Source organism: Centruroides sculpturatus, unplaced genomic scaffold (genome assembly GCF_000671375.1).
Source record: "Centruroides sculpturatus isolate CEXI.00-Female unplaced genomic scaffold, Cexi_2.0 scaffold2523, whole genome shotgun sequence".
NCBI classification, from domain to species: domain Eukaryota; kingdom Metazoa; phylum Arthropoda; class Arachnida; order Scorpiones; family Buthidae; genus Centruroides; species Centruroides sculpturatus.
Window position 1 is genome coordinate 15184 of NW_019386627.1, and position 14058 is coordinate 29241.

General features: G+C 26.3%; 1 protein-coding gene across 2 annotated transcripts; it reads right to left on the reverse strand.

The window, feature by feature from the left end:
* Nucleotides 1–988: 988 nt before the first annotated feature.
* On the reverse strand, nt 989–13714 carry LOC111615441 (RUN domain-containing protein 1-like). 2 transcript variants are annotated; one of them, XM_023356850.1, is made up of 7 exons: nt 13566–13714; nt 11490–11634; nt 11329–11418; nt 8301–8408; nt 3341–3493; nt 2849–2939; nt 989–1159 (listed from the first exon to the last, which is right to left on the reverse strand). In XM_023356850.1, the coding sequence occupies exons 1-7, from the start codon at nt 13697–13699 to the stop codon at nt 1011–1013; spliced, it is 870 nt and encodes a 289-aa protein (XP_023212618.1). In that variant the 5' UTR covers nt 13700–13714; the 3' UTR covers nt 989–1010. The 2 variants fall into 2 exon arrangements, with proteins under 2 accessions (XP_023212618.1, XP_023212619.1); XM_023356851.1 differs by lacking the exon at nt 2849–2939.
* Between the last annotated feature and the right edge of the window lie 344 nt (nt 13715–14058).

Below are 14058 nucleotides of genomic sequence, written 5' to 3' on the forward strand. Positions count from 1 at the left end.
AATAGGACTCTGCTCTTAAAATTAAAAGTTTAAGTGTTAAATTACAATTGGTTAAGTAAGACTTGTAAAACAAAAAATTCTAGATTCTTATTCAATTTATATTAACAACTACATAATTAAAATTCAATAATTATGACAATTTAATATATAATTAAAATAATTTATAGTAAAATGTTGTTAGGAATGATAGATAATTCCTATATAAACTTCTAGTAAGTTCCTATAAAAAGTTCACAAAACCAAAAATTTGTAATAAATTTCAATTTAACACATTGACTGCCAATTACAAGTTAACTTGTATGTGATGGTTTCTTTTAGGACACTGCCTCCTATGAGTTATATCATAAAATGTAGTCTGGATACAACATCTAATACGAACATACTCATAAAAAAAATAAATGTGAATAATGAATAGTGGGTGCCTGGATTAAGAATTAAAAATAATTGTAGCATCACAGAACAGAATATTTATTTTTAAAAAAATGGAAAAATTTACATAATAAAATACAAAGTAAAACATAAAAAAGCATGATGGCATCAGGAGAGTGATTTTATTAATAATAAGTTGGCAGTTAACATATTAAACTTATATTTAACATAAACATATTACCAAATAAAAGTAAAATGAAATTTTGTGTTTAACTTTTAGTTTTACTGTCACAGAATATACAGTGGAGTGTCGATTATCCGAAACGTCAATTATCCAAAAGAATTCCAGTCGACAAATTTAAATTTTCGCCAGTGCTGTGGCACTGCAATCTTTGGCTATGTCTTGGGCTACTCAAATATTTTACGTTTTTGATACTAAATTAACTTCTGAAGTATAATTTCTTATTGTTTTTATATTTTTCAATGTATTTATTTTGTTCGTACAAAATAAAAAAATAATTTTTAACGATACAATAGTCTTCGTTAGGCTTAACATCGACAAAACTTCAACGCAAAGAGACACGCAACAGAGAAAAATTTCAACATGCGATAGGTTAATATATTTTTTCGTACATAATCAGTTATCCAAAATATCGATTTTCCGAACAACCCCAGTCCCCAATTGATTCGGATAATCGACGCTCTAGTGTAATATTTGAAATAACTTTAATACTTACATTATGAACAGGACAGTTACAAGTACAATGTTGACCTTCATCATTTGTTTTGCCTAGAATAGAAAAACTAATTACTTAAAACATCTTTCTTAACTTTTTGTGAACTGTTTAATGGAAGTTTACAAAAATAGAGTTTAAGACTAATCTTTTAAAATTTCAATTTTTAGAAATTTTTTTAAACAAAAAAATAAGTAATTCAGGAATACTTTAGTCTCTCAGTTTACTTGCAAGTTTTTTTGTTATAAAGAAAAAAATTTCTATTAAAATTTATTTTGTTTAATAAATAATCTTATACAAAGAATATATATTATTTTCCATTATTTGAAAATTTATAATTCTAAAAACTGAAACTTGAGGTTTCCTTTTTTAATTATAAGAAAATCAAACCATAAACTTCATCTTAAATACTCTACAGAGAAATTTTTAAATTGAAACATTAATTGCACTAACTTTTTATTTAAAGTAGTAACTTTTTATTTAAAAATTACAATAATAAACAGGCTTCATTTTAAAATTCTGATGTTGACTGATAATTCTATGTTCTATTTTTTTAATTGTAGCTAAGTTCTACAAGTTGTTTACTAAAAATTTATGCTGGATTAATTTTTAAACTGGAAAACATTTCTGTTCTAACATTTTGATTTCTTTAACTTAATTGTTAGTACCATATTTAAAATATTAAAAAAAAATCAAGTTTTTCATAAATCTTTGTTAAAAATCTTTTCTTTATGATCATCATTTAGGTATAACTGATCATTGTATCTTTATCATAAAATTATTAACTTTAAATGAAATTTTTGAATACTTAATAAGTTATCAAAAACTTTATAGATACATAAAGACAATCAAATCTAAATTATTCTAATGATCAAATGATAAGACCAGATTAACTATTAAACTAGAACTTGGCTAAATAATTAGCAAAATTTTAGCCCAACGATTAATGTGGTCTTTTCATTCAATCAGGCAATTAATACTGATGTATTATTAATGTATAATTAGTAAAATTTGTGCTAAGGTTTCATCTAATTTAATTTATATTTGAGTAAATAAATTAGTACACAACTAATTTATTGTGATAAATGAGTTTTGTGATATACATTTTAAAGGAAAAATGAATTTAGATTTGAATATCAACTTTGATATCATTTGATTTAATTAAAAATTATTATTTCATTTAGTTATATGATAAAACAAGCTATACTATTTCCCTCAATCATGTTGCTTTATGAGATATGTGCCTATGTTTTATTATGCTACAAATACATTTTATTTCAAGAGAATATATTAAAAATATTAATTCACTATAAAACAAATTTTGAAAATATTACTAATTTCTATCTTATTCAATGAAATTGTTAACTAACATAAAGTTATCTTGTTTCTTTTTCGTATTCCATATTATTCAAAAAATGTATAAAATTAAACATTTATAGAACATATAATTATTTGCTTTTTTTCCAATATTGTCCAAAATTTATTACTTAAGTTACTAGTAATTTTTCAAAAATATGCCATTAGTATAGGTATAAAAGTTTTTAAAAGAAGCCAAAGTATTTGTAAATTGTTTCTATTCGATTTTTTTATTGAGTTTTAATAAACTCATTCTGATCTTTTTAGAACTATATCAATTAAGAAAATGCTACATGTAACTTTAAAGTTTCTTAAAATATAATTATCACATTAATATTTTGATTCAATACAGCATTAAAATTAAGGCTCTTAATTACATTAGAACCTACCTTGAAGAAATTCAATAAATCTTTCTAGATCAGATATCTGTGTCTTCAATTGAGCTACTAACTGTTCTTTCATTTTTACAGGATTAACCAACTTTACAGGTGTTAGTAAGAAAATAGTTCGAGATTAGAATTATTAAATGTTAGTATTATTAGTATGATGTTAAAATTCTTAATTATGAAATATTAATAATTTAAATAAATTAAACCTATCACCAGCACCGTTCAGTACAAATTTCAATTATATCAACTCAATCAAACAAAATTTAATTTATTTTGTTATAAACTAAATAAGACATTTAACTGAATCTTCGAAATTATAAAAAATACACACAGTTTCTTATAAAGTTGATATTCAGTAAATAAATTGAAAATCCAAAATCTTCTGTTCATCCAAAAAATTATTCTTAAATACATTTTAAGTTCTTTATGTACTGGTATATTCTTCAATTATCCTTAAATACTACTATTAAATACTATTAAAATCAATTTTACCTGTCTAATTGCTTTATCAACTTGCATTCGTAACTCTTCAGGACTCATTTGATCCCCGATTTCAAAATCTATTGGTAATTTTCCTCTCAACTGTTCAATTATAACTGACTGTCTTTCCAAAATCATACTTTGAGGCATTCCAGCTTCTCCAGTCTAAAATTAAAAACTGATGATTATGAAATGAAAAAAAAAATTCCTTAAATGTAAAACCTCTTATATATATTTTATCAATTGGATAAAATGTCTAAAATATATAATTTTATTTCAGAATTTAAAACCAAACTAAACAATTTAAACTGTATTAAAATAAGTAAAATAATGACCAATTCTGTAATTAAACGCATTTTAAAATTGTTATTCATTTATTATTGTTATAGGTGATTTATTTATTGTAATCTATACTGTCCAGATATCTAATATATATGGTGAAATTTGTAGTTGTTCACTTAAATATATGTAGTGCTGTGTCTCAAAACATAGCATATGTGGTTCACAAATTTCAGTCATAATGTGTTCCTAAAAATGTGAATAAAATCTGAATTCTGAAAATCACTAATAAAACTGCATGTTATAAAAGGAGTACCATTTTCAAAGACCTCAAAAAATTCATAAATACTCTCTTAAGGGAAATTTTACTTTTTTGCATTCAATATGGTTACAAGATTTAACATTTTAAATGTTAAAAGTATAGATTAAACAGAAAAACATAAAAAAATTTTATCAAAACATGTAAAAAGAACAAGTTGTCCAAAAGTTGAAAACTGCTTGTATTTAGATTTAACACACATTCTGAAATTTCGGACATACCTTCTTCCAACTATTCATCAAACTGAAGATTTGTTTTGTTGTTATGATTTTGTTACATTTATGTTCTAGTCCAATCAAAACACACAAACAAAATTAATAATGAAAGCCATCTCAAATACCTAATTGTTGTAAAAGCTACTACCAGATGGTGTCTAAAAAGTTTATCTGAATGCAGTGATTAGTTAACACAGAGAATCAAAGATGTTGTGGCCATTTCATTCTTTTGACTCTGTAAATGTGACTTATTTGTGTGAATGCCTGAAAAAAATTGGTATATAAACGTAACACCAAAACAAAACAAAAAAACTACAAATAAAGATCAAAAATGTCATATGAGAAATTACATCAGATAAACTTCCAACATATTTTCCATAATTTATTGATGAGATGCAAAACATGCATTGAACAGAATGGTGACAACTTCCAGTACATTTGTAGTGAAGTATTTCACCTTTCCTTGGCTTGCATTAAATTACAATTTTACTAATTTGTCTACTTGTCATTTCTTTCAGCTGTATTTTTAGAAGTGTCACACTAAAATAGCCAATAAAAGTTACATTCACAGTAAAGATATTAAAAGAATTTCAAATAAAGCATACACAAATTTTTAGAAAGTTAAATAATAATAGCCACAATTAAAATTGTAATCACAAACAAATAAATTATTAGTTATATATGTAAAACAACAATAGTTAAAATAAGAAAGATATAAACTAGTAAATTTTTATGTATATAAGTTCATTTAATTGCTTTTAAATCACTCATTGCTTGTGTAGTAATAGTTTCTGGAGAATCACATTAAAAACAAAAATATAATAGTTGTTTTGTTTGGTTCAATGTCACTACTTGGTGAATTTATTGACACTTGGCAAATAATTTCATCGTCAACTTTTAATCCATATAGATACATGTTTCAAGCTTTCGCCCCTCTTCAGTCTGTTACATAGATATGTTGTATCTTGTGGACATCTGTCAGGCACCTTCAGCACTATGTCTTCCCACTCCCCTTCCCTTCCGACTTGACGGCCTCCCACGCATGCCTCGCAATGTCTCACTCCCAGAATGCCACACACAGCCTCACCTGCGACTGCATAAAAATTCTATTTTAATTAATAGTTGTAACCAGCTTTTATGAATTTCTATGCTTAGATTCTTGTTAATATTATTTTTGTCTGTAGTAATTTCGTAGCTTTCCTTAAATTTTCTTTTGTACCAATTTTTTTCTTTGTGTATTATTATAATGAAGAAGAAGAATTAAACAAGAAGAAGAAGAAGACACAGTTTCGACAAATAAATAAAATAATAGTTGTTTTTTTAAGATAGCACTAATCAGCTGAATTCTATTTTTAGCATGTTACATCCATTAAAAATGAAACACAATAAACTTTTGTTTACAAATTGAACCATCACTTGACTAAGTTTATGATTTTGCTAAATTGCAATTGGATAATAATTTATGCAAGAGATAAAATTTTTTATTAAGTCTATATATCGAACAATGATTCAAAGACAACACCATGCTGATAGCATTGTTTTTTTAAGTAAAAACAAAAAACACAGAGTACACCTTAATGTTTACCTACAGGAATTTTCATTGCCAATACAAATGTATATACTCAATCACCTGACAAAGTGGATTGTTCCTTGTAATTAAGCACATTCCAAAACCAATGGATCTGATGATATTATTTAAGCCTAGTCCTATGCATATGATATTTACTACTATTGAAACAGTAAAACAATTTGTGCATTTAAATATTTTAAAACAGTAATCTCTCAAATATGCAATATTTATTAGTCATTGTAAACAATAAGTTAATTTTTTATATTTATAAAAATGCATTCGACTTTTAAACACTAGTACAGGTATCCCTTGTACAACAAGGCACATCTACAACATGGTTTTTCTCTAATATGCTGGAAAATTGGGGATATCCCTCATACAACATGGTTTCTGGTGTCACTCTAACACAGTTCTAGAATTCAGGAAATCATCTGTACAAAATTTTACAATTTTTAAGTGCAAACTCCATTATTTGATATTTTCTTATTCAAGCAAGCATATGTGTAATCTCAAATTACCCATGGATTTTACAATATTGAAATTTTCAATTTGTTTTGTGCCTTTTGTCAGGTTTACTTTAATGAAAACTGATAGGAAAGCTAGGACAAAAAAAAAATTGTACCATCAACCATATATTGTTGGCATTTCTTTCAGACAATAGCATTTAAGACTGTCGCCATGTTTTGGTTTTATAGCTTAATCTTCATATTTACTAAACTTTATTGAAACATTTTTAGGTGTGTTATTAAACTTATTTTTAACCATAGTTAAGTAATGGGTGTGATGCTATTAAATTTTGATGGTTTAAGGTCAACGGAGTGGGGAGATAAAGGATGGTCATGTGTTGTATCTCGAGTAGAGTCAGACTTAATGATTTTACCCGTTATTAGCATTTACAATTTTTTATAAAACACATCCCTACTTTCAAAATTAAGCTTTTTGCCATTTTATAACATTAAAAATGTAAACAGTTTTTTAAATGAAATATCGTAACAGATAGTGCCACCAGAATTTTAAATGTTGCCATGAAAGTTAAGCAATTCGTTGCTGGATTTTTATGTTTAAATCAATTCACATTAATTGAGATGAGGAATCCAGAAATGTAATGGAAAATGGCAAAGTTTTATCAAAATGAATACATTAAATTTTGAAAACAAACTCAATTCTATAACCTCATACAAGATGGGCTAGCAATTGTGAAACATAGCGTGACTTTGTTGTGTGATTTGTGCAATATCACTTTGTAATGCGCTTGTGAAACAACACTGTATCTTGAAAACAAAGTCATGGACCCCCATTTTTTATTGCATTTTTGGATTCCGCATTGCAATTAATGGAAAATGACAAAGTTTAATCAAAATCTATCAAATGGATTTTGAGAATGAATACAATACTGTAAGCCTCATAGAAGAAGCTTCACTAATGCTTCAATAATCAATATAAAGATGATAAAATTTCCTTAAAGTAGTTATAAAATAATTTGTGCTCTTTTTATATAAACATGTAAGACTAGCAGACCCCACCACATGTTGTTGTGGCTCAAAATGTATCTATTATAAATGTATAACACTTCCCCCGTGTGGGGGAAAATTTTTCGAAACATTTCTTCTTAGTGTACATTCTCTTGGCGTACCCTATTAAAACGCAATCAAAAACGCAAAAACCTGCATCTAAAATAGTATAATAGAAGCCAAGTTCTTCAAGGTAAGCCTTAATTCTGTCTCTCCCCCCACGGGGGGAATATTGAAAAATCCCTTTTTAGTGTATATTCTGTTGACATACCCTATTAAAATGCAATCAAAAATGCAAAAAAACCACATCTAAAATAGTAGAAATAGAAGCAGAGTTCTTTACGGTAAGCCTTAATCCTGTTCATCTCCCCCCAGTGGGGGGAATAAAAATACGTGCGTATTCGAATTGTGTGAAAATTTCAAAGGAATTGGTAGGAACAAATGAACATTACATTTTTATTTATATAGATAGATAGAAGATGATCTGCTTTAGTTCATCCTCACAGAAAAGCAAACTTAGGGCGTCATACTCGTAGCGCCATCTGTTGGACATAAAAGCCTTAACCCTAGATGATATCTTTTAATTTATATGAATGTTTAACAAAAAATCTGCAGGTTTGATTAGTGGTAAACATTCCGGGGGTCATAAAGATGCTACAGTTAAAATTTGGTAACGATTGGTTCAGTAGTTTTCACGGTTAGTGGTCACAAACGAAAAATACGTTGTCTCTTTATATAGTAGTATAGATTTATTACAATTAGAATACATTTAACAATTCAATTTAAACAATTTATTTTAAAATAAAAAAAATCATGGTCAATAAGAAACTTCCTGGCCATTTCTATTTTTCCTGATAAGTGTGGGCACCTATTGTATTTAATTCTATTATAAAATCACAAAATAAATTTTAGGTAAAATGTTTAAATAAATAATCTACACAACCACTCACCACACCATATAGTTAATCACATATTCTGAACCAATTATGGGTGTAGATGTGTAAAGTTTTTTGTTTTCCTCATCTACACACCATAATTGGTTCATAATATGTGATGAAATAATCTACAGTTATATTACCTCATATGCATACTGTTCCAAGTCTTCTAATTGATTTTTCAGTTTACATATTAATTCTTTTTGCTTAATTCTTTGTTGGGCTAATTTCTGTTCATGCTCCTGTTCAGTCTGCAATTAATATTTTAAACAATTTATTAAACTGATTTCAAATATGATAATTAGAATTTTAAAAAATAGTATAGTTTTATGTTTAAAATAATTAATAATCTAAATTAACTGATTTATATTATAAACCAGTGTAAATCAATTGAAATTTAATGCAAATAAAGACAGTATATATTAAGTATAAAAGTTTCTAGAAAAATCCACATAAGTTTGTGTAACAGTTTTTACCCTGGAAAAAAAATGCTATGAACTAAATAGTCATTTGAAAAGTGATGAAAGGCTTACATTATCTTTTATTTTTGTAATTGTACAAGTCCTTTAACTTTGGGTGTGCAGTGTAAGTTTCTGTACAAGACTTTGATTCAAATTTTTCAGACTACTTTATGAGATAGATCTGTTTTTTTTGCATTCTATCCCTTTCAGAAATGGCTGCCTTGAGAATTACCCAAAAATTCTCAACTGGTCTAATTTCTAGCACATTTGCGGGTTGTCCTTCTTTTCAAGGTAATTCAGCATGGTTTTGGCATAGTGGGAACTTGCTTCATCTGGCTAGAAGACAATCTGCTTGAGAGTACTTTAAATGTAAGGAATCAGGCAACATTGTATACATTCATTTAAATATCACTGCGTATTGGAAGCAAACTTGATTTTCTGATTAAGGCATGGTACAATCCTTTCAGCCCCATTGCAATTTAAACCAAAACTTTCCCTCAAATTTATTTTTCTTGGAAAATTTTACATTGTCAAGTCTAAAGATTTCACTGGCATAAAATCAACCATTACCATTGATTGTCAAATAAAAAAGGGTGAAGTAAAATTCATCATCAGAAATGAAGAACTTTTCAGAGAACTTTCACAATAATCTTCCATATTTCATCTTTGCCAGTGATTTTTGTATATCCATTCTGTCTGGCACTACCTGCTTATTTTGACATTTAATGTGTTTTTGTTTTCAAAACCATGTGAAGCCAAGTATGTGAAATTTTCAGTTTCAGACTATAGATTGAATTGAAACCTTGTCACTGTTTTCAAAGGTCCTCTTCAATCCTCCCAACTTGGCTTTCATTAGGATTTTCACTTTTCTACCACTTTCCTCTCTGTGGTAGTAAGCCACTCTTGAAACATTGATGAATGCAATATATAATCTTTTTTTGAAATTTCTTCATTCACAAATTGGTTTATAATAAACTTTCTCCTAATGTTTTAATTAATATTTAAATGTTGTACATTCTTAGGCAAAAAGAATCATCTTTTGCTTCCATTTTGAAAGAAGCAGAAAATAAAATGTACAAAAAGATTTTAGAAAGTTCTACTGCATTCAACACTTTCAAATTATAGTACATGCAGCATAATTAAATTATTGGCTGTTAGCTAGAACCCAAGATTTTTTTTTGTGGATTTTTTCTAGTCACCTAGTAGACAGCTTTTTAAAATTCTTTTCTATAAACTGGTCTTCTTTAGAAGAAATAAACCTAAATCATAAAAGCATGTCAAATACAATCTTCTGTTCAAATGCAATGCCTTTATAATTCATATATAACTTATCTGTAGAAGGCCTATTAAAAGATATATTAGATTTAAATATTTATGAATGAACTATTGTTATAGAAAAAACTCTGTATATTATTAAAATTACACAATATTTGAATGATTGATTTATTAATACAAAGAACCTTCATATTAAGATACATTATCAATTACAATTTCTTATTATAAATGGATTTGGTCCACAATGAAGTTTGCTAGCATGAGAATTGTTTAATTTTGATTGTCTTCATATCTTGCTGTAATGCAGTTATAAATACAAGCTGAATCACATTTATTTATAATAACAGTTATTTTAAAATACATAATTTTATCAAAAGTAGAAGCGAAATAAAAGTAAAAAGTTATTGTCATTTCTGATGCAGCATAAACAAATGAACAAACGATATAGAAAACTTATTAAATTAATTAGTTGTGCAATAAATGTTTTTAACTTCAACTAATTAATCTAATTAATTTCAGGTTAAAGTGAGATAATAAGATAGATCAATTTTGTAATTATCCAAGAACAGAAGTAACTTTTGACATTTTAAAAACATTAATAATAGTTGCTAAAAGTCCTTGAACACTTAGAATTATCTCATCTTTATTTTGAGTCATCATCAATAACCATTTAAAACCATAAATGAATTATGTATGAAAGAATTCAATTTATAAATTTTGAAAAAGTTGAATAGAATTTTTAAAGACCTGGTTATTGAAAATATCCATTTTGATTTTCTGTGTATAAATAACAAACTATTTACTGTTCACATAGTGAAGAATATTGAATCAATAGTTGAAATAATGCAGCATTATTTAAATATTAAAACTATATTTTGTTATTAAAGAATATTTTGTTTTAATTATTTTTCTCTGATGGAAAAGATGTTTTAGCTGTATCTAATATAATGAAGTTCTTGAAGGAGGAGGAAAAATAATAAATATTAATAATTTAATCTTTCTTTTTTTAACTGTCCATTATTGAAATTGTTTTAAAATAAGTTAGGTACACTAATTCTATTTTTGAAGCTCTTTATATTCAAAGTTCTTTATAACAGCATTATATAATTAAATGCTGATCCTAGACTTTTTAAAGCTGCACCAATAATATATATATGTAACTTATCAAATTTATTAAAATGCTGTACTCACTAGGTCTTCCATACTTTAACATATTCCTTTTGTGTTCTTAGAAAAATTAGATACTTAAAAATAAAGCAAAGAATCTTATTTCCTTAAAATGAAAATTTGAAGATTAAGTAATATTTGTAAAACTAATCATTAAAATTAAAAATTTTTATTTTTACACTAGCAATTTTATGTTATTATTTGAATAACTAATTTCGTAATGACTTTTTGTTACATCTTATAAAAAATTAATAAATGTTTTAATTACCACAGCTTGGGTTAATTGTACACCAGTCTTATAGTCTCTGATATCAGGAATACCACTAAATGCAAATTCTTCCAGATCTTTCAAAAGTGTCTACAAAAGTAATTTAATTTCAATAAAATCTTTTTAATATTACAAAATCTAAAAATATGGTAAAATTTTACTTCTTTTTCTTGCGGAGTCGCGTCGACTATTTGTTTTAGGCGAAATTGAACCTGAGCAAAATGTGTTGTTAATGCAATTAATGAAGAATTTAATTGATCTTGTTCCTCTTCTAATTTTTGAAGTCTCTCTCTTTCATCATAATTTCTAAAAATAAAAGAAAGTGATATAAATATAATTTTCTTTCTATTAAAATATTAAAATTTATTACATTCTAACAATTTTAGAAAATATATTTGATATATTTTATATATTTATTTAAATACTACAATATGTTTTACAATTTTAAATTAGTAAGTTTGTAAAATTCAATAATTTATATTGATAACAATAAACAGGATTTAAAAATCATTACTAAAACAATTCAAATATTTTCATTATTAAAGAATAACTTCTTCAAAAACAAACAAAATTCAAAATAGAATATGTTAAATGACTTTATAAGTGCTTTTATATTGAATTATATTTATATTGCTTTAAAGTGCTTTTATAGACATAGAAATGCCTCAAAATTGACAATGAAGAAGAAAGCATCAACAGGAGTGGTTACAAGTCTGTTGTTCAGAAGAGATTCTGTAAAACAGGAATTTTTGCATATAAGACCAAGAAGAAACTATTAACAACAAAGAAAACGAAAAAAGCAAGATTGGAATGGGTCAAAATGCATTGCAACTTGACAATGGAACAATGATAACATCATATTTTCAGATAAGAGCCATTTTTAATTATCCAGTGACCAACTCTAACTGGTAGACAACTTGTTGCAAAGTGGATGAAAAAGTATTATTCAGAATGCCTAGTCAGTCCAAAAAGTATTCTTCTTCAGTAATAACTTGGAGTGCAATCACTTACAATGACATTTGAAGGCTTTGTTTCATGGACAGCACGATAAATTCAAATTGGTATAAAATTGTCATACCGATTTGAAATAAGAGATACATTTGGATTTTCCAACTCTCTGCCACATGTCTAGACAGATAAGTGGACATTTCTAGTTTTAATGATATTCAATTCCTTTAAAATATAAATAATTATCAACATTTTGCTCTTCCAGATGCAAAAGAATGTAATCTCAACCCAATTGAAAATGTATGTATCTCATGACTCTTGAAGTTCAAAAAGCACAGCATTCAAAAGAATGAGAGCCAGTAGAAAATGCTGTTCATACATGGCACTATAACATTAGTTATGATGTTATTTGAAGCCTGACTGACAGCATGCCAGAGCAAATTCAGAACGTTATTAAAGCCAAAAGTGATGTCACAAATATTAATGATTAAAACATATACACCAATGTATTTGTATCTTGTTTTCATGAATATTTTATCTAAACTGTTTGTTTATTAGCTCTTCTTCAAACATATTCTCAAAACAGGTTTCTACATTTTCACAAATCATATTGTTATTGCTATCAGAAAAGAATAAATTACAATAAACTGGACTTGGCAGTTCTTATTTTCCTTCTACATTTATCACTACTTATCACTAATACATCATACCCATCATAGATTACACCTACATTATTAACATATTGTGTGCCTGCTGATTCATATAAACTCAGCAGGCACACAATACTTTAGAACACTAACATATTTTATATAATGCCAAACAATTTCAGGATTATATTGGGGTATATTAATGCTACTATTAATAATTAAATGCTATGTAATATGGCCTAGAATTAGGCATTACGTGCCATCTCTTGATAAAATTTAATAATTATAATAAAGTTACTATTTAATAATTAATTTAGAAATGAATTCTGGAAGAAAAGAATTGGCCAAAAGCAGGACTCAAGCCTGCAACTCCCAATTTAATTATTAATAGTAATATAGCAAGATTAATGCAAAATTACTGCAGGATTATATCTTAAAGATTAGATTATTCAACGTTTATATTTTATATAAATTTTAATTAAACAAATTTTTATGTTTTGAAAAGAAACTGTTAAAAAGTTTGTGCTCATTAGTAATAATTTAGCAGTAAAAAATAAAATGCTCTTACAAATACTATTTAACTATTACAATAAGCTAAATTTTATTAATCATTTATAATTTTACATTTAATTTTATACTCACTCATAATCACAATAATTTGAGAGAGAGTCTAATTCGCAAGCACCAACAGGAGCCCATCTTTCTAACACACGATCACCTTGATTATCTTCTTCACTAATTTCATTCTGAAATACTGTTTCTTCATTCATAGTCATTTTCTATATAATTAATCAATTTTTAATTATTATTTTTATATTTAATTATTAAAAAATATGACAAAAAATATATCTAAAAATATATATCTTATTACTTTAACAAAAACTATTCATAAAATGCTTAAATGAAAAGAAAACATTATTTTGAAATGTCTTTAAAAGTTAATTTCAATTTACTCTTGAGACTAATAAAAGTTTAGATGATTTAAATCCAAAACAAAAAGTATTATATCAATATACATTAAATATCATGATGTGAATTAATACAAAAGATAGAGAAGGCTTAGAAATATTTAACGTGATGTACAGGGAAGATATTAAACCATAAGCAAATGAGGGCAGTAAACAGTTGACCTAGT